This window comes from Pholis gunnellus (assembly GCF_910591455.1).
Source record: "Pholis gunnellus genome assembly, chromosome: 6".
NCBI lineage: Eukaryota > Metazoa > Chordata > Actinopteri > Perciformes > Pholidae > Pholis > Pholis gunnellus.
In genome coordinates this window covers 9,644,783-9,669,152 of record NC_136532.1, presented here as the reverse complement: position 1 = coordinate 9,669,152, position 24,370 = coordinate 9,644,783, and the positions used below count along the sequence as shown (strand labels likewise).

The window sequence follows — 24,370 nt, the reverse complement described above, 5'->3', positions numbered from 1 at the left end:
TCCAGGTACACAATTCCTCAACTGTTCTTCTCAGTGTCCCCGTGTTTCCAGGCATTGTGCTATGCTAAGCTAATCATCTCCTGGCTGTAGCCTCATATCTATAGTACAGGCACTCTGTTAAAACATTTTTCCTAAGATGTTGAATTGTTCCTTTCGTTTCAGTAAGAACATATTTAAAAAGTTACATCACGAGTCTTAAAACAGATTTGCTTTTGTCTGCTTGCAACCTCAGCAAACCAGTTTGTTAGGAGAGGCATTGCAATCTAAAATGGTTTAATGCTCCAACATGACGTATATTTGTCAGCCTGAACTCTGACTGTGTGTATCCCGTGACAGTAATAACGATTATCTCTGACACGAGGGCTGACCCACTTGCAACGACTTTATTCTGGTTTTTATCTTATTAAATTAGATGTAGGCTATACACATGAGTATCATCCCAGCATTCAAACCATGTGAGCTCCGATGTGATGCCCAAAGTTAACATGTCTCACTGGGCAAAGTATAGATGTTTATCTACATTTTATTATACCTTATTTCTAAAATATAGACAAAGAAAGAATGAAGATTCAATAGACATTTGATAAATGGGCCTTTTGGTGCATCTGACCAGCTGTCTCCAAGGTAACTTTGAACCGTTTTATATTTCTATTATGTGAGCGAGGCACCTTGCCACATTTGAAGCGGTAGATTAAGAACATGTCTCTCAGCAGGTCGTATGAGGACATCAGTGAAAGGCCTCCACTGTAGATCACCATGTGGAGTGTGTGGGTAAGGAGGTATGTGGGTAAGGTAAGGTGGCAGATCCATAAGGTCTGCTACAATAAACACGATGCATTTTTGTAGACTTTTAGATCAAATCAATGCCATGAGTTTATGGCTGCAACTTACTTAACATGCAAATGCTACAAAATCGATATTTTAAGAAAAGACATTCAGAAATGTGTCATAAATGCTCGTTAATACAACTCAATTTAAGCTAACCTGAGCTGAAGTGCTGAACAAGTGGGACCGTTGACCTGCTGGTGGTGTTAGATGAAAGGTCAGAGGATCACTGAGGTATTAGAATTCTAACTCTGGGCACCATGAGGGTCTCGATGACAGAGATTCATGGCAATCTGTCTGAACTTTGTCATCGCCAACCTTTTTTGGCCCTACAACAACTTAAACACTTAAAATGACACAAACATTTGAGACCCCTTTGTCACACACTATATATCAGAGTTGTGAGAGTCATTTTCTGAATTTTTACATTTTTACGTTCATTACTTTAAGAGGTATCGAGAGGTACAGTTGTCATATATATATTTATTTTCATCTTCTTTCGATTCTGTTAATTGTCTTGTGTCCCCTCAGATTTCTCGATACCGACCCTCGGGTAAGGCTCAGTGCTCCAGACCAAAGCTTCATCTCTGCCCCAAATCAGTCTTTGAAATGTAATATAATAAGTGAGGCCCTTAAATATGCACACATGTTAACTTATTAGTTACAAGAGACATGTTCAAGAGGCCCAAAGGTACATCTGGAGAAATGTTGATGTGTTGACGTTACTATAGAGAGAAACAGAAAGAGAAGCACAGCAGGAAAAGCAATTAGACTGACCGCTTTCCCCCTGCCTTCCCAAGCTCTTTACCACACACATATACCGATATGTACACACACACACACACACACACACACACACACACACACACACACACACACACACACAAATGCATTTGCAGTTGTATTCTGAGTCTAACATGCCCAACGTGTGCAAGACGAAGCCAGATCATGTTTCTTTTTAACACCATATACAATTACAGCACTCGTCAGGTGTCAGAACAAATACGTGTGTGTGTGTGTGTGTGTGTGTGTGTGTGTGTGTGTGTGTCCATGCAGGTATGCAATTTTGTCCGTGCATGTTGTTTATGTGTGTAGTGTTTGTCCACAGTCAACCCTAATTAAAACAGGCATGTTGACTGAAAACATTCCCATTCAGTAAACAGAAGGTTTACACACGTAAACACATTCACCTGTGGTGTCAGAAAACAGACGCAGCTCTGGATCTCCCACTGCAACGAAACACAAACACACACACACACACACACACACACACACACACACATATATATATACCAATCAACAGAATGGCAGATGTCATAAATAAGCCTAATTCAAAGAAGCGACAGGAGGCAAGTTCAGAATTCCACCGTCCATGAATGCAAAACTGACCTCTCAGTTTACAGAGATCAGGTCTCATAACATTTCCAAACAGTCTATTAAGCTCCTCAGAAGAGGTCAAAGGTCATGTCTTTCTTTCTGTCTCACTTTCCCTTTTTTGTTGTCCCTCGTGAGGGGAAGCACTTTGACTCTTGTGAAAGAAATTGTCAAAAAGAACCAAATTAATTATTAGTTTGATAATGAAAATATATTAATCCAAAGTTCCCGTCATTAGTTCCTCCCAGCTCTGTGTCATGAGATCTTCCTCTGTGAATTGAGTTTGCTCACTTGACATCGTGCGACCTACATTTTTGTGCAGTGGTTGAACAACAATTTTGAGGTACTTGTACTTTACTTGAGTATTTCTATTTTTTGCCACTTCATAGTTCTACATTGCTTCACGTATATGAAAGCTTTAGTTACATTGTGGATTCTTATATTAATACAAAATAAAATCAATAACTACATAATTATATATTATTATGTATTAAGCTACCCAACAGTACATGAAGAAGTAAAACAACATTAATGACATCACATTAAAGCATCAAATAATCCAATAATAATATATATATTATTCTAAAATTGGCCATTCAGTATGATGACTATGTTACTTTGGGTACGTTAAGTGCATTTTAATCTGCTTTTACTTAAGTAAAAGTTTGGATGCAGGTCTTTACTTTCTACACTGTGGTATTTTTATTTGAGTACAAGAGCCGAGTACTTCTTCCACCACACTGTCTTACAACCACCTGTTAAATCAGGTCATCCACGACAACTGAAACAAAATACTATCTGGTAACGAAGACAGTGAGTGTGCAGCTGAAAGGTCGGGAAAAAATCTAGGAGACTCAAGCTATAAATATTTATTTATCATATCGAGGCAATAAAAAAATATATTCCCATGCAGGACAGAATGCAAAAATAACTTAAATAGCAAAATAGTTTCCATACAAGGGTTCTTTGTATGAAATAGCCCATTTTTGTCAAACTAAGCTTTAATTTGTTTCACTTTGACACTCTTTCTCACAAGATGTTATCAAGAAAACAGAAGGAAGTCAAAGTGTTTATTTCTGGAGCTGACCTACACTTTACCCCTCTTTGACAGTTACATTTGTGTTACCAAATCCCTGTTTGGAAAGCCCCCGCTTTGTACTGGCATGTTTTGTTTTATTTGTTATACCAACCATGTGAAGGTTTCATCTGACTGTCTCATTTATCAAATGAAGTGAGTCCCTTGGCCCGAGGACGAAGACAGTGAATTGTAACGCTCTTCATTTAGGAGAGCGGTTGCTATTTATGTTGCGATGACAACTCTGCCTCTTTACCCAAGGGAGAGACCATCCCCAATATCTGCACTCAATAATGGGTTCAGGTTTCTATTTATACTCCCTCTCCCTCTTTCTTTCTCTCTCCTCTTTATTCCCTGATTGTCACTCGGGGGCCACCTCACGTAATAATTATAGCGGTCGGCCATCATAAAAAGGCTGTGACAGAAATAAACCACGGCCTCGGTAGAAGACATTGGCTGTTATTTGAGAGAGTGTGACGTGCAGGTAACTCTAACCATCTCGTTGTAGCAGAGTTAGATGTTTCTGTACCTTAGGAAGTGGCCCACGAAAAATATATTACATGTTCATTTCAAGAGAAGTCTTACAGTGTTACAGTGCTTCTTCTTTTTAACCTGGACCATAGTTAGTAGCCTGAATCCCTCCATCATCTGAACTGTTCAAAAGTCAGTCTGATCTTCAGCCACCACTGATGACACTGAGTTCATGTCCTAAGTATTTTTAGAGGCAATTCGGGAGTTTAGCAACCTGGGAGGGAGTTTACACTCAACAATTTTCACACAGCAGTTATTTGTGTCGGCTGCAGTATTTCTAGACCCATTCATTCATCTCTCGCAGAAGAACAAGTCGTCATGGTTACAGTCTCCTGGTTACACCAGGTTTGTCTCCCATCGTGTAGCCTGATCGTCGTCTCTGAGTTTTTACAGCGGAAAATCTAATTGCTGTTTTGTAATTGCTTTTTTATGTATTATTGTTCGTGTCTTTCTTGTTTTAGCTGTTATATTACAGTTATAGTTGTTTCACTCATAGGGACTTGTAGCATATTGCTTATGAGTTACTGCAGGTCTATAAAGCAACATCGCTGAACAAACACAAGCCCATGCTTACTCTCACACGCACACACATGCTCGCACACACTCGACACAATTACATTATTTTTTATTTTGTTGTTTGTAACGTATTGATATTACTATCATATTTCATATATTGTAAAACATCTTGTCAATAATATTTTACATATTCATATCTTATGCATATTCATTTTATGTTCTCTGTAATTTTGTAAAATTGTAATATTATATAAAACGTTAGGTGGAGGCTTCAAATAAGCCCAGTTGGCTTTTTGCCTCTTCCTGCACCGTGATATTCATGTTTCAAATTATGTTAGTTCATTTTTATTTTATTGTTTGAGCTGTGCACAATAACTAAACTAAACTAAACTAAACTAAACTAAACTAAACAGCACCAGCTATATTCCAGTCCAGTCCTTCGTGTTCAACGGATTAATGACGAGCAGCGCCCTCTGCTGGTAGGAGCCGGTCACTACAGGAGCACGTTGTTAATAATGTTTGTTTTGTTTACAGATTCACTTAAACATGGCCGCCCTAGCAACCACACGATGCGCTGATAAACATTGCTCGGTAGCTATCACACAGATATCCAATGCATTTGGTCTCAAATTGACATGTAGTCGACAACATGTCACTCATCTCAGATGTTTAACGTGTTGAAGGACAGCAGGAGATATGGCGTACTGTTAACCAATGCTAGCTAACGTTAGCTAGTTACATGAGATCTATCTAACGTAGTCCGATGTGAGCTTGTCGTGTCTTTACTGTGTACTGTTTGTGTGGTATTTTGTAAGAGGACATTTTGCCCCTGGTCGTAAAACTAGCATTCGTGTGTGACTTTGTCGCACGCGCCTCATGGTGCTGTTCCCTGATGTACGAGCTTCCATTATCGGACGCTACGTTGCTCCAGAATGTATTGAACCTGCAGTCGCTGCTATGCGGCGCACTACGATCAGCTGTTGTGTCTTGCTTTCCCTTGAATGAACGTGAGCAGGGAGAGGGAGACTCCAGCAGTGTCCAGCAGCAGCTCAGCTCGTCGCCTCCTGTCAGCAGTGACTGCGTGGATCAGAGGCTCGTCACGCAGAGAGCTGCTCACTTTCTCAGGGAAGCCGAGAAAAACCGGAGGCAGTGAGTGAAGCTGTGTTTGTCTAACATTTCATTATAGAGCCTCAACCGCTTGACTTCCACTGTACAGATCCATTGGTGGACAAATTGATGAGAGAGCCCAACACAAAATGAAATCCAACATTACCACAGACTACAGCCTCAATATCAAATACTGTGCCTCATGTATAGGTTTCAAAATGGCATTTACTGCAGGGATGATGGATTGGAACAGTGCATGGTGTGTGTTTCCCTCAAATACTTCACACACATGTTTTGTATGGACATTAAAATAACACTTTCATACAAACAATCGACAATAGCAAGAACTGGTTTGGTGTTGCTGAGTCACCACTGTAAATAGAAAAGTAAGGCACATTCCTCATGTGTGCTGTATTTATATAACCAATCACCAAACCACTGTAACTCGTCAAATCACCTGGGGACTTTGACATCAGGGACTCTGTGAATAGTTTAAGCCTTAATATTGATGTGTCCTCACTATACCCATTTAACTTTTCTACTCTCACTTCTCAGGATTGAAAAGTTGGAGAAAGAGCGGACGTTGAGTGTTCAGTGCAGGAAGAATGGCTGGACAGATGTGACTGGAGAACTGGAAGAGTACGAAAAAGTGCTGGAAGAAGACAGAAATGCTGAGAGTGGGTCTTTCTTTGCATTACAGTATCCTAACATCCCCCCTCAGATTGTCTAATGAATATACCTCTGAGACAGCCTTAACACCATGTGGTATCAGATACTCCATTGTGAAGATTTATATCCATGTCCTTGTCTCTGCCTACTTCCTGGAAGTCGAGTCAGAGCAGTGAACCAATGTTAACGGAGACATCCACCCTCCACACTTCACCACTTTGATAAAAACTGCTATTCATGTTCTTTGCGTTTCTTTTTCTTTAGAGATGACTCTTCAAAGGCAGCTAGTGAAGATTCATAACGGTGTGAGGAAGTTTCAGAGACAGCTCGTAGATGTGAAGCCAACACCCGAGTGTAAGTTTAATACCCAGCAGTGTTTGTTTTTATAGCGCCTTATAAACAATCATCAATATTTGTGCCATTCTGCTACATCCATATAAAAGATGCCATCGTAAAGTACTGCACTGCTCAATAAAAGCATGGGGATTGTAGTGTCATAATCATGCACAGTGAAAATCTGATTTGTATTAATGTCTCTGCATTTCTACTTGCGTTTTCAGTGATTGAAAGACTGAAGGAAATAATGTCAGAGGTGGAAATCTCAATTAACTCCCTAAAAGAGGAACAGCGTTCATGGTAACAGGATGCACTAAACAACCAGAAAAGTAGAAACCGCAATACAATGAAACTTCCTTTATTAGGAAATACCACTTTTAACTTAGTGTTCAGTTACATACATATTAATATTAGAAAACACACACTATTTCAGACAATGCAATCCAATACACATTTTCATCCCATGAATAAAATACATAAATATAGAGATAAATAAAACACACCAGGTTTAAACTATTCAAACATTACAAGGTTATGTACACCCAATCAGGCAGGCAAATAAAACAGGTAGTGATCAGTGTTTGCTCCACAGTGGGAGTGAATATGTGTACGCTAATGAAAAATATGAACAATTGTCTTTTGTGTTTCTCTGCTCCTCTCAGCTTTGAGGAACATTTGAAGGAGGAGAGGACGTGCAGACAGGAGATCTCTGCTTATGAGAAGAAGATCGAAAACTTCAACGTTTCTGTCAAAGCAGACCCCAAACTACACACGGCTCCCACCGTGAAGGTCGGCCTCTCACTTTCCTTTTCCTCCTTTTCCTGTATTTCCTCTGTTGTCATCATTTATGCAATGAAAAGAGGAGGGACAGCCAAGTTTGTGTTTGAGTGATGAAAATATCTTGAGCTCTTGAGACGGAAAACAACATGTTTGAAATCATTAAAAGGTGCGTTACGAGTTGACAGATAATGTTTATTACATTCTAAGTGTCTTTTTTTTTTTTAAATGCATCTAGAATTCTGACTTATTCAGCATTTCATTCATGATTTTCGTCCTACTAGACCAAACCCCCAGACAGAGACCTCCCTGCAGAGGTCCGAGCACTGGAGTCTTTCCTGCTGAAGACGGGAGGCGCTTGTGGTGGCTGGGACCAATATGACCACCAAGCCTTCCTAAAAGTAAGACATAACTGTTATTCTGTCTTGATACCTTGCAATAAGTTAGTGAAAAGTCTCCTTTCCTCTGCCACCTTCCTAGTTCAGGATCATGGCACACACTTAACACCACAACAGTGTTCAATGTTTTGCTGCAGCGGACGCTAAGCCAAAGGTTGATCACCTCAAGATCCCCGTCTGTCCGGCTCTAATCTGTTTGATTTACAGGTTTGGACAAAGCACAGTGGGCAACCAGCCTACAGGAAAGAGGCCAAGCTGTACTTGCCTGGTAAAACACTGGAGGAGATAGATCAACACGAGGACTGGCATCAGGAGCTGATCTACCTACAGGACAAAAAGAGAGAGGTACAACGGGGCTTTTTTCCTCAGTGTCCGATGACTGTCTCGATTTCTACATTCAACCGTCCCAGACTTAATGTCTCTTGGAGTGCTTTTTTTTTTGTCATTCTACAAAATAAATGTAGTTTTGTGATAAAGTTCTGTTAGGTGTTCTCTACATAAATACAAAATAATACAACATCTGAATCGCCCTAGGTGTTTAGCCACAATCAGTTATCAATATTATTTTATCCATTTGTTGAGTTACTGTCTCTTCTGTTTGATCAATAAATCATCATCGGTCATTCGTTCTTTTGGATAACATTTTAACATCTTTAAAATTCTGTTGGTTACTCCACCAGGTTGTGTGTACAATAAAGGACAACCTTTGCTATAACTGATTTGTTTCCAATAGTATGGTCTACAGTGCTTGTACACTTGTATTCCATTCACTTCAATTAGAAATGACTTTATTCTGTATAAAGCCGGAGCTCAGAGAGAGCTGTTGGTTAGCTGTGGTCGCTGTCTTTTAAATATGTTGCACTTGTCTTCGTACCATACCCAGGCTATACAGCGGTGGAAAGCCAGCAAGCATCGGGAACGCCAGACCAGAATACAGAGTCAGGAGGAGGAGGCAGGAAGGAGGGAGAAGGAGGCCAAGAGCCAGGCCCACCAACACAGGTGAGTCAGATGTAGAGCAGAATAGAATAAAAAAAACTTTATTCTATTTAAATTTGGGGACTTTATTTGCTCTTTTTTGTGTCACTTTGGTGTCATATCTGTTTCATTGTGTTTTATTCTCTTCTGTTCAAGGACTGAGGAGGAGAGGAGAGAGGCAGTGCGACGACTGGAGGAATGGAAGGAAGAGAAGAGAAGGAATACGGAGCAGGAGGAGGAGCAGAGGCTGGTTGAGGAGATACAAAAAAGGAGGCGGGCAATGGTGCTTTGTGTGTGTGTGTGTGTGAAAAGTCATTTTACTGTGGTTGTGGTTCATCAAAGATAGTGATTATGTATTTATATATACTTATCTGTGTGTCTCTGAATTAATTTAGCATTGAAAAATGATACACATACATACATTGATGTAAATGTCTTTGGTGCCCTTTTTAGCTTTATCAAAAAAAATTGTGTTTTTCAGGAAGAGCGTCGCCGGCAGCTGGAAGTGAAGCTGACAATTGAGGAGCAGCTACGACTGAGGAGAGAGGAGGAGGAAGAAAAGGAGAGGAGGGGGAAAGAGGAGGAGCAGAGGGAGATGGACGAGAGGAGAAGGGAGGCAGCAAAGCTCATCAAACGCTTTAATGAAAGGGTATGAAGTCTGAGAATGACAGAAATACCAAGAAGCGCCAGTTGTTTGTCTGTTTTTCTTGGTGTTACCGCTTTGAGGGGCCAGACTTCCTCACTGGAGCACAGGTCTTGTTTTGTGAGGTAGTAAAGTATTTAAGAGATGAGAGCTATTTTTCCAGTTTTTCAAATGTGGGAATAAATACCAAGGCTAGTGTTAGAAGATAAATGACTGCATGGTGTGAAATACAAAACGTGCCTTTCTGCAGGATCTTCACAAGGTGGAGGCAAAGCTTCAGGAGAAACAGCTGAGGGTAAAAGAAGAAGAGGAAAGACAGAGGAGGATCACTGCTAAGTTAAAGGAGAAGGTAAGGGTGATGCAGTGAACAAGTCACAAACATTTTCAAATCTTAAATAAACAAGTTTGTGGATTTAGGGAAGGGTTAAATGTTTGTTCATCATTCAGGTGGATGGTCACGTCAGCAGAGACCCCTCCAGGCTCACCCGTCCCACTAAGGGATGGGAGGAGCGAATGAAACACATCGGATCTTCAGGAGGAGGGCCTGTGCTACAGATGTTTCACAGGTCTGACTGCCCCAACCTTTGTGTGATGCTTTGGGTAATAATAGGTGATTGTTTAATCACTGAAATGTTCTTTCATTTTGTTGCAGAGCTGTTCCAACTTGGCGACAAGACCTGTGATGAGCAACAACGAAAGTAAACCAAGCAGTCCTAAAATGCATTCAGAACTCTGTTTTAATAGAAATGTGATCAAATGAAAATGTATGCAATGAGATCACAAAACCAGATTGTGCCTTTCTTTGAATCTACTATGTGCTGCTATGAATTATATTAACTTACATTTGACAAAACTGGTATTTTAAATAAAATCTTTTCTTAAACTTCACAATGTCTTATCTCTGGTGGTCTATTTTTCCTCTATTGAAATAGTTCACGGGTAATAATGTTATTATGTTGCAAAAATAATCTCCAAACAGTCCATCTTTATAACGTGTACTGTATATGTGTACTTGCTGTGTCTTCAATAGAGAGACAACTTCTGAACTGACCTTTCTGTACACTGCTGTGTAGTATAAGCTTTTATTCTGAAAAACAAACGTACCGGAAAAGATTCCTCATAGGTGCGGATGCAAAGATGGCGGAAGAGCAGTGCCAGTTTGAAGAATTTGAGCAAATAGACTTTTTAAGAGATAGACATGTACGATTCTTCCAGAGAACACTTCAGGTGTTACCTGAGAGATACGCCTCGCTGGAGACAACCAGGTATATTTACTGGAGTGAAAGACGTAGCTTTAGTTCACGTGTTTTACTGAAGAACTCGACTAGCATTCAAGCTAGCTGTGGTTCAACCGGTATGAATGAAGGCTGGTGCAAGTTAGCTTAGCGGGCTCGCTAACATCAGCAGTGAAGTTATGACAGATGGGCTGTAACGTCAGTAAAACAGGAAACTAACTGCACGACACCCCGTGAAGCTAATTGTACAACGTTAGAAGGTTATTCTCGTAGGAATAAGGCTCATTTGAAAGTGAACGTCAAGCAAAATGTAACGTTAATGTGTAAGATGAGCAGGTTCTTCTTTTCTATACTTAACAAATGGCTCCAATAAAAGCTGACCTAAACCATCAGCTAACGTTGATTGTTGGCTTCGTAGGCTATGTATTTGTAGCTTGTATATGTGGCCTTTGAATTAGCCTGCTATCTGCTTTCTTTCCAGGTTAACGATCATATTTTTTGCCCTGTCGGGTCTCGATGTGCTGGACGCTCTGGATGTGATTGATAGGAATACCATGATCGAGTGGATCTACTCGCTACAGGTTCTGCCCACAGAGGACCGTAAGTCTCACGTGTTCACACCTGACAATAAATGAGATGAGTTTAAAAAAAAAGTTAATTATTAAAAAAAAAAGGTTTGCACTACAAGTATTCACTGCCAATACGAACAAGATAATGGTTCACACGGAGCAGTCAATCAAAAGGTCTTTAACTACATCATGAATCAGTTGAATGGAGCGTTATCACCTCCGACACACAGGACTTCATGAGACACTATTGACAAGACATTCCCATATTGTTTCAGATTTTGAGAAAGACAGAAAATAGAGGCATTGTAGGAGAAACTTCCTTGAGGAATGGATACTAGTGGTTCAGAGCTTAGTAAAGGTACAGGACCAATGCTCTTTATCGTTGAGCGGACGCTAATGCACACATGGTTTCTACATTTCCAAGCTTTGGTTGGTGTGTGAATGTGCACATCAAGAAAAACACAACCGTAAACCGCTTCATGTTGTGCATTTTCTAGTAAATTATTCAATAATGTCATGGAATGTGTGTATCTATGGTTTCGTTATGGAGTGGGGGACAACTTCAGAGTACTCAAACTTCTGATTCTGTCAAATATTTCATATTTCTGGGAGTTTGCCTTCACAGGTCTTCCTCCCCTCACCTGTATCCACCATACCTCTGTTCATCAGGGAAAGTTGGTCTTTAAATATTTAATGATTTGTTTTTTTTTCTGTCTCTAACAAGCAACTCTGTGCCATCTGTTCATTATATAACAGAAAGTTGTCTGGATCACCGTGTGTGATTGGTCTAACTTTTGCTGCCGCCATATGTTTGGTGTTTGTTGTTTTTCTGTCATTAGCTGAAAGTACAGCTCGGGGGGGTACTTGAGACTTCCTAATGTGTCATTTCTGTCCCTGATGCTGTTTGTAGGAACCATTTTCCAAAATGTGGTTAGCAGTTTTGCTTTCAACAATAGTCTGCTGAACACACAAACATATTGTAGCGATGTTCTGGCTTTAATACACATTTCAGAATAAGTGATCGTGGCACTTTCATGTAGTGCAACATGATCCATGTATTGTTAACCATTTCAGTCAGAATTGGTCCTTATGATGTGTGACACATTTTAAAATACTGTTCTCAGAGTAGTTGGGTTGACATATGTTGAAAGCATTTTGTTTACTTTGCTGATGACATTTTGTTAATTAGGTTCTGCTGTATTCAATGTTCCTCCCATGGCCTGTAGATGGCAGCAGTACACTTTTCTTTTTAGCTAGCGGAGCATCGTTGCACCTTCTGGAAGGTCAATATGGACAGATTGAGACCTGGTTTGTGAGACAGTAAAACAGAGTAAAGCTTTTGTGTTCCAGTTCCTGTTGTTTACCAGTCCATCATCATTTCTTACACCTCCTCCTTCTCTTCTCCTGTTGTTCTCTTCCAGAAGCTAACCTTAGTCGTTGTGGTTTTCGCGGATCGTCGCATATTGGAATTCCTTATAGCACTAAGGTACTGCCTTATACCACACTCATCCCAAGTTTGACCAGACATTGAATCTTGTATGTATAATGTAATAGTCTAAAGATCACACCTTTTGTCTATTTTTTTCTTTTGCATTAAACCTTCTCAATATTTAGGCCATTTCAATCATTGACTATGTTTATATACACATATTACAGTATTCTGAATTTGATACAGGTTATGTAAATGACCTTATTCCAAATGAAGCATTTTCTGATTAAGACATGTATGATGTGCCAATACATTCAGGTTTTAGGAGCATCAACACCAACCCTTTTAAAGCCGGTGGTTAAAGGAATGAAAGAGGAAGGCTGAGTGTTCACATGGTCAAACAAGTCCACCACTGGTGTAAAACCCTCATTACGAGAGCTGCATGTAAACGGGGATATTAATGGGATGTTTATTGTCATTATTCAGGTCAGCCACTTAAGTAGGAACGTGTCTTTTTCTGAAGAAGAGCAAAAAATTGAAACTCTTGGGTATTGTAGTCGTTATTGTACCAATCTGTTGTCTTACATCAGGGGGGTAGTTATTGTGTTGAATGTGTTTGACACATTTGGCCTCACTTATCTACCCCCATGGAGACATAGTAATGGATGTAACCCGAGTCATTTCCCCAAAAAGGTCCATTTGAGCTGCCTGTAGATAGCAAAACAGTCTTTTCATTGTTTTTGAACTGCTTCTTTTTCTCCTACTATAATCTCTTGATTAGTTTTCTTTGTCCGTTGTATGAATACTATCTCATTTTGATATATTTTCTTAAGGGCCCAGGTGTGCTCCATCCATATGACAGTGGCCATGTAGCCATGACCTACACTGGGCTGTGCTCGCTGCTAATACTCGGAGACGACCTGAGCCGGGTGAACAAACAGGCCTGTCTGGCTGGTCTCAGAGCTCTGCAGCTGGAGGACGGCAGGTCGGTGTAGACACACACACACACACACTCGCTCACTTACAAACACACACACACATTTGCATATTTTCCACAGTGATCTACACTGGCACTTTCACTCTGACTCAAATATGCCTGAGGTCATGTGAACACTAGCAGTCTCAATGTGGACTGACATAAACTCACGTTTGGTCCTACAACAGTAGTTGCTTTGTTCACACACACACACACACGCACACACACACATATCGTGTATAACCTGTCTGGCAGATAACACTATCTTCCCACATTAGTATATCTGAGTTAACCCTTTAGCAATTTCAGCTGACAGGCCTTTTTTATAACAAGACAGGACTTAAATGCTGCAAATTTCGGAACATAGACATTCAGCTCATTTTCAACTGTTTGTGTAACTCTCCTGTCTTTGCGTCGCTCTGTGTGTCTTCTTGCTTCCAGTTTCTACGCAGTGCCAGAGGGAAGTGAAAATGACATACGGTTTATTTACTGTGCCGCCAGTATCTGTTACATCCTGGATGACTGGTCAGGCATGGACATCCAAAAGGCCATTGAGTACATCAGAGGAAGTTTGGTGAGTAGATGTTAAAAACACGGAATGTTCTGCAGCATTCAAAGCACTGTCTCTACACTCGAATGGGGATAATCATGGTTTTAAAGCTGTACCAGAGGGCTTTTATTCACCTCACAGGGAGCAACATGTTTGCATTTGATGATGTGTCTCCGGAGTGATATCCTTGTCAGATTGACTGATGTGTAGCTCAACGCTTTCTTTAGCCTCTGTGTTAGTTGTTCTATCAGACGTGGGTTCGACACATCGATGCGGTCTGTGTTGAGGTATTGTGTTCATGCCCGTCATCTCAGTCTCTTGTACGACTCAACAGAACAGAGATTTGTTCCCATTCACCTCTAAACTTCAGCTTGTTTTCAGTTTGAGACATTTAACACAAGAGTGTGTCTTTATTGTTGGCAGGGTGTGTATCTCACACAGACGAGAGAGGGAGGGAGGGAATGCTCTGTTAATTAGTTAACAGATAACTGTGATTCATGTCTGAAAAGGTATATTTATCCACCGGCTACATGCTGGTGGGTAAATTCCAAAATGTCTGTGGCAATGCAAGTTAGTTGTTGGTGACTGTAAGTATACAGAAGCCAGCAGATGATCGCTGGTTTTGTGGTTGAAAATCCCTTAAACAGTAGATAAGTTTACCAGCCACACGGATTATATTTGGACGGCGCCAGGTGTCCGTTTACCAACCCTATTGTTATGGTTCATCTGATCGGACCAGACGGACAAGGACTCGACCTTGTTAGTTTCCCAAGTGACCATCTGTTGTTGAACTTGTGTATTCTAGTGGGAACCACTGCTGATGATCGGCAGTTGTTTCTGAAAAACATGCTTTGAAACTTGTTCAAGCAGCCGGGTGGTGACACCTTTTTAAATCATACCTCACAATTTAATGCTTTTAAAAGATAGGTTGAGTGTGAATGAACACATGGAATAAATCTAAGCAGTTCAGCGTCTTCTGCCAGGCTCACATTAGCCTTTTCGTGACTGATGAAATATTGCTTGTATTTGAATGACTCTTCATTTTCCTCTTCACAGTCATACGACAGTGGCTTTGGCCAGGGAGCTGGGCGGGAGTCACATGGTGAGTATAACCATCATGTGTAATGACCTATACTTAATTACGGATGTCCAAAAATATCAGTTTGGAAGCTGAACGCTCATCCGTGGGTGAGCTAGTAAGTCAGAAAGGAGGGTGCGCGTGTATTTGGCAGCCCCGATTTAAACCAAAAATCATCCGGGTTCATGTCGGATCAAACGGTTTGTGGGTGCGTTGGCGGTGTAGTAGTAGAGGGCATGAAAGTGGCTGATGGGAGTAACAGGTTTAAAGGATTAGCCATTAAAATCCATCTCTGTAGAATACATTGTCCTCATTAATCCCCTCACCCCCCACCCCCCACACACTCAAATTAAACCTTGTTATTCTGACACAAAAGGCTTCATCCTACACACACACACACACCCTTAAGAGCACTGCTTGGAGCATATCCATCGTCCCCTTCATAGACATAATTCACAACTTAAATCTACATCTAAATCAAACGGTTTGAAGGAGCTGATCCTCGTGCATCTGGGTGATTTCCCTCCTTGTGATAAATTAAACTTCTGTGATTACAGTCTTCATTGAGACTCGACTGTCTTCTGCCAACCAGCCAGCTCTCTGTCTGAGGGCTGATTACACATCAGTAGACAGTAGATGCCCATTACCCATCCATCCTTGAAGTGCGTGTTTGTTCAGTGCCAAGACCTCCCGCACTGTGCGCTTAAAATTTCCACAGACTCTCCTGTAGATGATTATGTTTTAGGCTACTGTGTAGCTCAATATGTGAAACGTGGTATTACAGGAACTGTGTGCCAGGGTAATAAATTCACTTTCTCCACGTGTTCAGTGTGGTTGGCTTTTATCGCTCTGCTGCCTCTCTATTTCCAGCATTTTAGAAACTAGCTGGAAACTGTTAGAATGAATTGTTTTGGATTCATGCCCTCCGAACTGTCTTCCTGCGCCTCCAGCAGATAGTGAGCGAGACACGTTTGATTAGAGGCGAGGGTCACACGTCGGCAGATTTACACTCAAAACGCTTCCCTGTGTTTCTCTCCATCACACATGAGCACACAAACAAACGCAGATAAGCAGCCCGGGATGGTGGTGACGAGTTTAAAGGCTTGACAGTCGTGAAAGCAGCTGACAGTTGGGTTGTAGAAGGGGATGGATAGCCGCTGCTGTCATCAATCGATGAAGTTTTAGCAGCCATTTACCTCACTAGCGCGCGTTTCTATATATTCATACGAAACACAAGTTAGCTCCACATTTTGAAAACTCCCACTTCTCAGGAAAGGTGTTAAGTGAGAGTTAAGCTTAAGTTAGCTGCATGCTATGAAATAGCTGGCAGTACAATAGCCCACACACTGACACGCCCTCTGTTTTTACTGCAGTGCCCTGTAATCAACTAGTTGTCTGTCATCAAAACATGTCCAATTAATGGGATTCGTCCTAATCCACTGTGTGTCATGCACCTGCCTGCCTGTCTGTGTGTCCAGGTGGCTGGACGTACTGTGCCATAGCCTCTCTGTGTCTCATGGGTCGACTGAAAGAGGCGCTGAGTCAGCGGGAGCTGGACCGGATCCGGCGCTGGTGTATCATGAGGCAGCAGAGCGGCTTCCACGGTCGCCCCAACAAACCTGTAGACACATGCTACTCCTTTTGGGTGGGAGCTACGCTAGAGGTACGGACCGGTGTGTCAGACACGCGTACACGCTCCTGCATGCATTGACATGTTTAGTGTAGTTAAGTGTTTTACCTCGGATCTCTTTCACCATTTTCTCATGAGGGAGAAGAGACATGAGGGCATTTTTTTTAAAAGCACTGTATATACTCACACTGTCGAAACAACTGGGTTAATCACCACACACACACACACACACACACACACACACACACACACACACACACACACACACACACACACACACACACACACACACACACACACACACACACACACAGAGTTGGGTCATAACTATGCCAGAGGTACATGGTCAAAACTGTGAGCCTAACTGCAGCTAGCTATGAGTAAGCCAGGCATACACACACGCACATAAGCAAACACGTTGCAGGAAAACTGTGAATTTCTGGGTCAGAACTGTGCCAGAGGGAACAAATGCGCAAACAATATATTTGGCAGAAGTGCTGTCTGATCAACATTAAGGCCTGATGTTTTCTTCACTAGTGTCTGTAGATGGAGATAACAGTAATCCACCTAATTGAAAGCAAATGCAACTCTCCAAACACAACACGCTCTGCATCTTTAGAATTTAAAATGTATTTTGAACTGCAGAAACAGCCAGTTGAAAATACCCAACAAATCTCTGATTTTCATTGGATTTATTTGACTAGTTATTTTTGTAAAACTTCTCTCTTCCCTCCTTCTTCATTTCTCACGGTCCCCCCCCCCCTCCTCCCTCCCTGCTCTCCCAGCTCTTAGACGTGTTCCAGTATACAAACTTTGACAAGAACAGGAGCTTCATCCTGTCCACACAGGACCGGTTGGTGGGAGGATTCGCCAAGTGGCCTGACAGCCATCCAGGTAAATGCTCTGACTTGCACAGGTCGCTATTACAGCGACATCTAGCCGTCAACAGATAGAGGAAAGCCGAGCACAGACGACTGCCGTGAGTGTTTTGTGTTGCTGTTTCTTTTGCATCTGATGATCTCTGTCAAAGTAAGAGTGACACAAAACCCACGTACCTGGAGGATTAGACTGGAGGGGTTGAATGCCATGTTTAATGTGGTGGAAACACAAATAGACTGTAAAGAGGTTGCTGTCCAACATAGTGTTGCTGTTTATTTCTCAGTAGCTTCAAAGATCTCTCGTCAGGGACAATATGATAATGGAACTAAGCAGTTTCTTTTCTTTGTTTTCTCTTTGGGCTGAACAGTTTGTACCCGGCCCTCCACAGGTGCAGAGAGGTCAGGGTGGAGTTGTGGTCGGCAGTTTTACTTGAGCTCAATGGAAAAAAGCTCTTGTAACCCTAAACTTCAATGGTGCGCATGTGTGTCTGTGTGTTCTAACTCGCCCTTGTAATGTGTAATTGATGAGGCGATTGTTCATAAGTAGCTCGAGGACGTAAGAGATCGAGAGATCACATTACAGGAAACAGGCAGGAAAGATCGGCTAGAAGAAACAATGAGGTCGAAACTCAGGCTGTAGTGACAAAGCCTCGTAAATGTTACTGAACAAAAGAGAAGTTTAGCAAATAAAAAGGGAACAGCATGGGTACAGATAGCATTGGACTTGCAACAGTGCAGGATCTGGTCTGGGAAGACTAGAATGTAACAATAACAGAGAACAAAGGAGGGTTCTGTGTGTTTAAGCAGGACCGGACCATATATAGCAAACATTTCAGACTACTTGGTTCAGTGCACAGTTGCTCCTCAAGAAGGCATCAGGCCGTCATCATCATCAGTCAGATGTTTCATGTTAGGAACAGTTAGTATTATGTAGCTACACAGTGGTTATTAATAATAATTTCACCCCAAATTGGTGGAATTGAGTCTCAGTGAAAGCATCTGTTGTCATGAACCTGAGAAACGGATCCAAAGCTCTTTTCATTGTCCAAGAGGCGGAGCACAGATCAAAATATTTGCTGCTGCCATTGCTCTTGAAAGAGTCATGAAGTGAATTGGTTTGAAAAGGCTTCTATGTGGAAAATCCATTATCTGATTGGGTCAATGTGATTAACAGTATTAGATGCAGCATGCACAGCGTGCTCCTGTTCTGTTGAAGCGATCCCTGCCCTCTAAAAAGAACCGCGTTGTTTGACGAAACTCATGGAAGAAAGAGTTGTCTTGATCAACAGGCAGCCGTTTTCAGGAAAATGTGCTCTTAAAAACCCACTTTACCTCACCTGCTCATCACCAAACCGCAGACAGACTCAGTTAGTGGCAAGTTGATGAACATAGAGGAGCAATTGAACAAACCCAACTCCAAATGAGGGAACATTTTAATTGTTGGCTGTGAAAATAAGCTAACAAGTTCACCATATCAACTTAAAAGGTGATGATCTGTCAACGTTGTGTTCGCAACTTGTTTCCCGCCGCCCCCAAGTGGCTAAAAGAATAGGTTATTATAATGTTACAGTATGTCCTAAAGTTTGGAATAATGCAAGTAACCGCGATCTCAAGTCCAGCGGTTTAGAAGGCCACAAAGGGGCACGAGCCCATTACTGTTATCAGACAGCCTCCTCCTTTGTGCTGGTTGACTCTGTTCATCCAACTATGAAGTTCTGCATGTTTTTGATATTCTCATGGGCGTTACTCTTAAGTACTACTGGGAAATAATTCAATTATAGTGTTCACCGACTCTCAGTGTAATGATATCGTGGTCTTACCTTTAATGTTCTGCAAACTACAGTTGCCCTTCATCACAATTTGTGAATATATGAATCTAAATTGAAAAATGTCCTTATTCTTTAAACCGTGGACTAATGCAGACATTGTTCCTCTTCCATACGACCTTGAGTTTGAGTCCTGATTGATGCTGCTAATGTTGCTTTGATTGATTCTGATGTCTGTGTCCAATCATCTGTCACTTAATTATGATTAAATTACTGGTCCATTAACTGGCCTGTGCAGCTTTTACTCTGGTCCCAGAGGAGGTGAAGGGCCACGGGGCCGACCTATATGCATTATTTATGTCTTCTTAAAGGAGCAGCACAACAAAAACAATGCTTCTGCACAATGTCATTTTTCATGTGAAATTAGTTTATTGTTTATTGATTTAGCATCGGTAACGAGGAGCGAGGTGACAAACACTGCCGTCTCCTTGGCTCCGATCACGTCTCAGGCCCTGTCACATGCAGGTGCTTCTGCTGTGACACACGTTACCATCGCTGACCTAGTTTCCCTCCTTTCTCTCACTCTTCCATCCCTCACTATGCTCCCCATTTCTTTCCCTCTCTCCCCCCCCTTTCTCCTTTCCACCAGACCCTCTCCATGCCTACTTAGGGCTGTGTGGTTTGTCTCTGATCGGGGAGCCCGGTTTGAGGAAGGTCCACCCAGCTCTTAACATCACCCAGAGAGCCTTTCAGCACGTCCAGCAGCTGCAGCAGACATGGAGGGACGGCGCCGGCAGCTGTAGCAGACAGCACTGACAGCAGGAAGAACCACAGCTCTGTTTCTGAACAGGTTCAGTAATCGGGAACATCTAACCGTGGTCGGTCAAAGGCAAATGAACTTTTGCTGTGTGTCTTGAAGACGTTTGGCCACCCATCTAAGAGGCCTCTTAATTACAGCAATCAGGATGGTTAAGTCCCCAGTTACACAGTAGTAACTTTGGGGAGCTCATTTTAAGTCCATCTACAGTGACTTTTGTGTTAAGCAATATACGCCACACTTCTTTTTTTTTTGCTGCCTTTTTATTATTAGACTGTAGTAAATAACATTGTGCATTGTGGTTTGTGGTGATGAAATGATGTGCCAGAAAGTCAAATTTGAGTCACTGGAGATGCCTCAGATGCCTCAATTTGGCGTACTTTTTTTTTAAATGCAGTTTCGGAGCCTTCTTGCTCCTCCTCCATAGTAAACCAACCAATCTGCTGTAAACCTTCCGAGCCAAGGATGAACCGACTGCTTCCCACGGACATATGAAACATCCACGGAGTAAATGTTAGTCACCGAGACCCCCGAGGAGGGCTGAAGGGACGTTTACATTGTGTCTTTTAAATGGTTCTGCAGTAACTGGTGGCTTCGGTAGCTGAAAGGTTTTGAGTGGGCTGGTGCAATTGTTTTGTGAATCGAGTAGATACGCGTTTGCCATCGCTGAATAGTTTTCCATGTGTATTGCAAAGATGTCGTGAATGAGTTCCTCATTTTTGTTTACAAACCAGTATGAGCCCAATGGTAGTTGTTGGCTTTTTTTTACATTTAACAACCAACCCTACATCCTTAGAGGAAGAAACACCCCAAGGCCCTGTTCTCCTGATACAGTATTTGTTTTGCCTCTCTGCCCCTCTAACATCTCCATCCTCGCGTTGCTCTTGAACCTCTTCAAAAGCCTCGAGCTCTCCAGTCCCAAAGGTGATAGCAGCCTGGCAGTGAAGCTCACTTCAGGTCCCTGCAGTTCCACCACTACAGGCTCTGTTTAGTGATCCCAAGAGATGGAAATGATAATAGATCTGCTGGGCAGCCAACAACCGCCCCCAACAGGCAAATCGACGATGAAAGAAAGAAATCCAAAACTGGTAGAAAAAAAGATTTTAAGAAATAACATTCGGCAATTTCCCAGAGGCTTACAGGAAAACCGATTTGGGCCTAAAAAATGGGCATAATCCCTTCTCTCCTACAAGGTAGCAGCTGTCAATCTCAGCATCCCCCTGACTCCTGAACCCTGAACTGATCCGGGCTACCCTCCTTCGCCAGCCTCCATGCTCCCTGTAAGGCACTAGCCAGCCTGAAATCAATAGGAGGAAGATGAGACAGTGGCATCGTGACTTGGGGAGATGTATTCTTTTGAGCAGCGCTGGGAATTGACATCTTATTTTCAGAACAGAAAGGACGCAGGGCAAAAACAAAGACCAATGCACATGAGCAGCCTGTGCCTCAGAGAGTCCGGTTACAGAAGCAACTGTTAACCAACACCACGCATTCCTTTGAGACCTAAATTGCCACCTGCATCTCGCGATGGACCTTCCAGCCTTCTTGCTCTTGAGCTCAGCTACATGTTTGAAATGTATCATTGTAAATCCTAAAAAGATCCGAACATGGTGACAGATTCTGGGTTTAGCTGCTCCTCTTGCCTGCTCATCACATGACTGCTTTGATTCCCACAAAGGCGACATTTTCAGTTTCACAGGTTTCCTCCAGCCCCCTGCTGAAGCCACACCCGTCCATTATAAGACCAGCACCTGCTCCCTGAGACCATGGAGGGTGAGGAGGGGACAATGTCACAGCAGGTCAGAAATACAGCGGCTCGTCTGCAACATGTGCTGTGTTTAGCACCAGTTCTGACCGGATACCTAAAATATATATATCGCCTCTTTGGTTTTTCCGTCTAAAGTGAAGTTGTTCTTGGCCTCGTCTCCTTTCCCGACAAGTTGCCTTTTTTTTTTCTTCCCCCAGACTTAGAAACGGAGCAGGCAGACAGAGGAGAGGTGAATAAATAAATAATTTGACCCATCTATTATTGAAAGTGAACTGTCGGAGGCTGGAATCTCCTCTCTCAACCCAAACAACCCCCCCAGTGTTGTACAGCCTTATTTTGATGCACACTCTATTGCTTTATGTTGCTGTATTGTTTGATGTTGCTGTTTTGCCAAAGTCAATGAGCTTTGCTGCCGACTTTTCTTGACATTTTTTTATTTTACAAACATTTTGTGAGTTATCATAAAATATTTTCACTTTTGGGAAAGGCAAACCATGTCTTTCATTGCACCTAATGAATTGAGCCTCAGATACGCAAATGTTACAAAACAAGCTCAATAAAAAATAGCTTCTGAATTATTCACTGTATAATATTCTGGTATCAATCTTTTTTTTGTAACCTAGTTATGATATGTCCTAAATCTGTTGGGTCCTCAAACACAAAATGCAGTGAAAGGGAGCGGCCATGTCTCAACTTTCACTGCTCCACTTTCTCCTTCGGCTGCTCGGTTCAGTCCTTAGTGCGCACCGGCCATGTCGCATGGCTGCACCACTATCTCGAACCCGACTCTGAAATGTGCCTCATGTAGCATTGTTTTGGGTCACCGCTTTGTGTATGCTCTCTTCTTCCCCTTTTCCAGATTTCGCTACATGCACAGCATGCTTAAATCGGGCTTAGCTCGGCTGTTATTACCAAGACGGGCGCTGAATTAACAAGTCTCTACTGGAGGGGATGGAGGAAACGTGCATCTAAAACCCTAGGAAATGGAGCACGTACTCTGTAAACTGTGTTTTTTTCCTCCTCCCATCTTCTGTAGAGTTCACTCATTCAGTCAGACATAAGCTGAGTGGCAGCGGTCGTTGCTCCAGAATCTGACTTTGTCCCTTCATGTCTGATCGATAATGTGTTTCCAGAAGGAGGGAGGAATTCATTGAGACAGAACCCGTGAATGCTTACCCGACTTAAAGGAGGATGGGTGATTTGCCACTTTCTGCGTCTCAGCAGTTGTTGTATTGTGTCTCCGTTTTTGCTCCATCACAGTGCACTCGCTGCTCTCGGCCCTGCAGCATGTAAAGAGGGGGGGGCCGAGGCGTTCCTCTTTTAAAATGGCTGCAGTGAAAGCTGCGTTCGGAGGATTGTGAAAGACTTTTGAGACGCAGCCAAAATGGCCACACATAGTCAACCGTGAATCCTTGCGCTATCCACTAATATACATACTGTAATAATGAATAATGTAACAATAAATGTAATGGAATTTATTTTTTCTATGCTTTGTAGAGAGATCGGGTGTAGATAAATATGTAAATGTCTATAAATATGTGACTTCTATTTTGCAAGTGCTCGAGATGAACCAATGTTTACAGCTACACGAGTGAGACGGTGAGAGGAGTTGGATATGCAAATGTTGATCTGTGATGCATTCTACTACTTCAGCTTTGAATTTGAGGACAATGATTTGGATCTAGCTTGGCGGTGCATACTGTATTTATGATGAATAAAGACACGTACTAACTTTTGCGATTGTTCTGGTTTCAGTGTGAGATCTCAGGATTGCGTTCAGTATCAAGACTTGAAGCCTTCGAGACCATGAACGTGCCCCAAAGATTTCACAGTAATTCACTTATTAGTTTGTGATGTCATGTGCAAAGGTGACATTTTGCCCTGAAGGGGGGGGGGCACTAAGAGAGGGCTTGCCTCTCGAAATCACGTGTGAATATCCCCGATATTCAGTTGAGCCATAAGATCTTGACCATTTGGCCCCCTACGTGTCCTTTTAGAATAAAATTAATTTCCTCTCCTGCTAAGTCATTCATTATGACTATTTGGAGAAAGGGGTTTTACGTTCTGATGAAAGCTAGGATTAAAATCAGAGGCCGACATTGTTACCTTTACTAGTCCGATATTACATCCATCTCTAACGTGAGTCCTGACTCTAATGTGGCATTTCTTTCAGGCTTATAGGCTTCCTATGCACCTTTACGATGCAGGTATACGCTGAGGTGGAGTACTTTTTCTGTCCTTCAGGAAAAACAAAATAAGGGTGTTGTATGATACAACACTTTAGTTTATGTATAAAAGACATCGTCTGTATTTCCTTCCGCAGTAGACTGTGGCTGGATGACTCAAAACTGTTGTTCTATTTTTAACTTCAAAAGACAACTGGTAAGCGTTTTTCCTAATTTGCCTCAATTGCCTTTCATTTTTCTACCTACGTGGATGAGTTCAAGT

At 42.0% G+C, this 24,370-nt stretch overlaps 2 protein-coding genes across 2 annotated transcripts; both read left to right on the top strand.

Moving 5' to 3' along the window:
• Positions 1–781: 781 nt before the first annotated feature.
• On the top strand, positions 782–9,946 carry ccdc112 (coiled-coil domain containing 112; the record flags this gene model as incomplete). Its single annotated transcript, XM_079160683.1, has 15 exons — positions 782–792; positions 1,357–1,378; positions 5,337–5,470; positions 5,984–6,105; positions 6,362–6,451; positions 6,658–6,733; positions 7,096–7,222; positions 7,495–7,611; positions 7,816–7,953; positions 8,492–8,607; positions 8,740–8,866; positions 9,065–9,232; positions 9,477–9,575; positions 9,674–9,792; positions 9,879–9,946. 15 exons carry the CDS (start codon positions 782–784, stop codon positions 9,907–9,909), a joined length of 1,497 nt encoding a protein of 498 aa, XP_079016809.1. The 3' UTR covers positions 9,910–9,946.
• A 417-nt stretch (positions 9,947–10,363) lies between these two features.
• Positions 10,364–23,602, top strand: pggt1b (protein geranylgeranyltransferase type I, beta subunit; the record flags this gene model as incomplete). The annotated part of the gene is made up of 9 exons (XM_079160567.1): positions 10,364–10,491; positions 10,943–11,061; positions 12,452–12,516; positions 13,293–13,444; positions 13,877–14,009; positions 15,042–15,087; positions 16,542–16,726; positions 17,479–17,587; positions 19,987–23,602. The coding sequence occupies 9 exons, from the start codon at positions 10,364–10,366 to the stop codon at positions 20,151–20,153; spliced, it is 1,104 nt and encodes a 367-aa protein (XP_079016693.1). The 3' UTR covers positions 20,154–23,602.
• Positions 23,603–24,370: the final 768 nt, after the last annotated feature.